This window comes from Arachis duranensis, chromosome 8 (assembly GCF_000817695.3).
Source record: "Arachis duranensis cultivar V14167 chromosome 8, aradu.V14167.gnm2.J7QH, whole genome shotgun sequence".
Lineage (NCBI taxonomy): Eukaryota > Viridiplantae > Streptophyta > Magnoliopsida > Fabales > Fabaceae > Arachis > Arachis duranensis.
Window position 1 is genome coordinate 452,358 of NC_029779.3, and position 3,342 is coordinate 455,699.

At 34.9% G+C, this 3,342-nt stretch overlaps 1 protein-coding gene across 1 annotated transcript; it reads left to right on the plus strand.

Moving 5' to 3' along the window:
• The first annotated feature begins 640 nt into the window (after nt 1–640).
• On the plus strand, nt 641–2,790 carry LOC107460014 (uncharacterized). The gene is made up of 3 exons (XM_016078328.3): nt 641–1,139; nt 1,431–1,769; nt 2,010–2,790. Exons 1-3 carry the CDS (start codon nt 855–857, stop codon nt 2,511–2,513), a joined length of 1,128 nt encoding a protein of 375 aa, XP_015933814.1. The 5' UTR covers nt 641–854; the 3' UTR covers nt 2,514–2,790.
• Nucleotides 2,791–3,342: the final 552 nt, after the last annotated feature.

Sequence of the window (3,342 nt, forward strand, 5' to 3'; positions counted from 1 at the left end):
AGGTGAAAGGGTGACCATTTATATTTGTGTCGAGTAATTGAAAAAATAGATATATGAGAAAACACCATAATAAAAATGCTACATGCACTATTTTGTACTCTTCTATGTTAATTTTTATTTTTAGAATTTAAAGTTAAAATTGCAAAGAGAGAATAAAAATAAATTTAATATAAAAAAATGATACGTTGAAAATGCAGTCTTTCCATTTCAATTATAAATTTATAATTTTTCACATGATGGAGGACAGAAAGAACAAAAATCTTGTATCCCTCTGTATTTAGTGTCTCTGCTATTAAACAATTTTTGTTCTTCTAGATTCATATTTTTACAGTTTTAGAGAATATCCAAGAAGATGATCTAAAAAGATGAGTCTAATCAAGTCGAACTAGTAATAGTACAGAACTACAGAAAATGTTATGTGAGATAATTATTATTAATTAACTAGTTTTAATGTACCTAACTTACTAGGAGTTTAATATATGCAGAAAGTTATTAATAGCGAGAAACAAAAAAAAGAAAGAAAAAAAAAACCGTTTTGGTTTGTGAGCATGCTAAATATCCGAAAAAGAAAAAAAAAAGGGAAAAACTATATATATGGCGCGAAAGAGGAGGGCAGAACATGAGGCAGGTGGCAGCAGCCTAGAGCTACGCGCGAGGAGCGCCTAAGAAAAAGAGGACATACATTTCCCCCAATTTGATTGATATCTAAGTGAGCAAAAATCATCAACAGAAGCGAGGCATTGGGTAAACAGAAAGAGGAAGAAGGAGGAGGAGGATTTCTTTCCTTCTTTGTTAGTTCTTTTTCTTCGCTCTTTCTTGTTCTAATCAACCTCATCAGTATCGTATTCCAATCCATGAGGAAACTGTGTCCAAATCTTGACGATGCGGAAGGGTTGGAGACGGTGCTGGAGGTCCCCATTCCAGAGGAGATGCTCACCGCTTTGGGCAGCAATGGCTTCAATCGCTGGCATACACTCCGAGCTCTCATGAATTCTCCCTCTTCTGATATGTCTTCCCATCTCTCTGCTCCTTCTTACAATGAATTCATGGTTTTGCTTAAGCTCGTTGGTGCCCCTCTTATTCCTCTCCCCGTTCAATCCGATAACACTCTCACTCGCCCCCTCAAAGATTGTTCCATCGTAAGCATTCTCCTTCTTATACTCTGGATGATGATTAATTATGAGAAATTAGGGTGTAGCATGCTCATTGTTTGCTTATTCTTTAATATGCAGAACTAAACCAACTGTGTTTAGGGTTATGTTGATATTTACTCATTTTATTGTAGCGACACAGATCAATTTGTTTTCTCAGTTAGTCACCATCTTGATTAGAATTACAAGTCATCAGTTATGTGGCATGATTTTGAGCTTGCAATAGTTCTGTCATATCCTTGCTTAGAATAACAAGCACTAGTTTCATTGAATTGGCAGAGAGATTCCACGGCAAAATACATAGTTCAGCAGTATGTTGCTGCCACTGGAGGACATTCCGCATTGAACTCAGTGAAAAGTATGTATGCAATGGGGCAAGTGAGAATATGTGGGTCGGAGATGCGTCCCGATGAAGAAATCTTTCACCCAACGGGCAGGCGCGAAGCCGGAGGCTTTGTGCTCTGGCAAAAGAACCCAGATTTGTGGTGCATAGAATTGGTTGTTTCTGGTTTCAAGGTTAGTGCAGGCAGTGATGGCAAGCTAGCATGGAACCAGTCTTCCTCTCAACCTTTTCAGGCCAACAAAGGCCCTCCAAGACCCCTTCGCCGCTTCTTTCAGGTAAATCAATACACACATTCACACCGATGAGATTTCTATCTCAAAATTTGAATATCAAGAGTGAACATCCTACAAAGAAAGAGACACAAAAACATTTTGTGATACAAGTGCCATAGGACTAGTAGAGAGCTCTCTCTAATTATGTTCACTCTATAACTGCATAACTGATTGCCTTGTCATTCAAATTGATTGGTTGATTTTCTTTATTTATTGTTGATTTGTGGTTGTTACTGTGATCAGGGGCTGGACCCAAGGTGTATAGCTAACTTGTTCCTAGACGCTGAATGTGTAGGAGAGAACACCATTAACGACGAAGTTTGTTTCATTCTCAAGTTGCAAACAGACCAACAAATCCTCCAAGCACAATGCACATCCCACACAGAAATCGTAATGCACTCAGTGTTGGGATACTTCAGCCAACGCACGGGGCTGCTTGTGAAATTTGAGGACACCAAGTTGGTGAAAATGAAACCAGTCAAAGGAAAAGAGTCTGTGTTTTGGGAAACAACCATAGAGTCTACCATTGAAGATTATAGATACGTTGATGGCATTAACATTGCACATGGAGGGAAGACAATTGCAACACTTCATAGGTATGGTGCAGCACACCATCACAAGAGGATGATTGAGGAGGTATGGACCATTGAAGAGGTTGATTTTAACGTAATTGGTTTGTCCAATGATTGCTTTTTGCCACCCTCTGATATTGACAGAGAACATGATGGTGCAGATAACATGAATTAGGATTTTGATGAATATAGGAAACTGTATATAGTACATAGACAAGTATAGAGGAAATATATGAAGTGTGTTTCATGCTTTTTTCTATGCTTGGGAAGTTCCGTGATTCATTTCTTCACGGGAACTTTGTATGAGAGGAAAAAACAAGTGTATCCTGCTTGAAAATGTTTCAGTTGGATTCACGATATTTTTTTTTTCCTTTGGTTTTTTGGTGTACATAGGTAGCTCTACCTATGATTTAAGCTAACTAATCAAGTTATGCTTTATTGATCCAATTAAAAAGGCCTAATTCACACCAATTTGATTGATTAGCAAATTAAATCTGCCCCCAACCTATATAATTCAAAGTAGCCAAATAGGTATTTGCTGCTGAACGCTGCCAAATAGGTATTTGATGCTGAACGCTGAAAAATAACAACTACTGATCTATATAGAATACACATTAAAATATAAAATATATATTAAAAATAAATTAAATTATATATGTATTTATATGTAAATATATAATAACTGATTTTAATTACTAATTTTGATGTGTAAATAGTATTTTTGAAAAATAAATATGTATTGGTATAAATAATAAATACCTTGATGAAGGGAAAATTGACACAATTAGATTATATAATCATCATTATAAAAAAATTATTTTTATTTTTAAATATATTAAATATTCTTTAATATTAATATATCCTTTAAATTAATTGTAAAAGACTCTTAGATTCTTTAAANAATTAAGAATTTTAATTTAATATTAAAAAGACTAAAATATCTCTAATTAAAATTTAAAATGCCAAATAACTTTTTAGGATTTGTCTTAAAAAGAATGAAATAG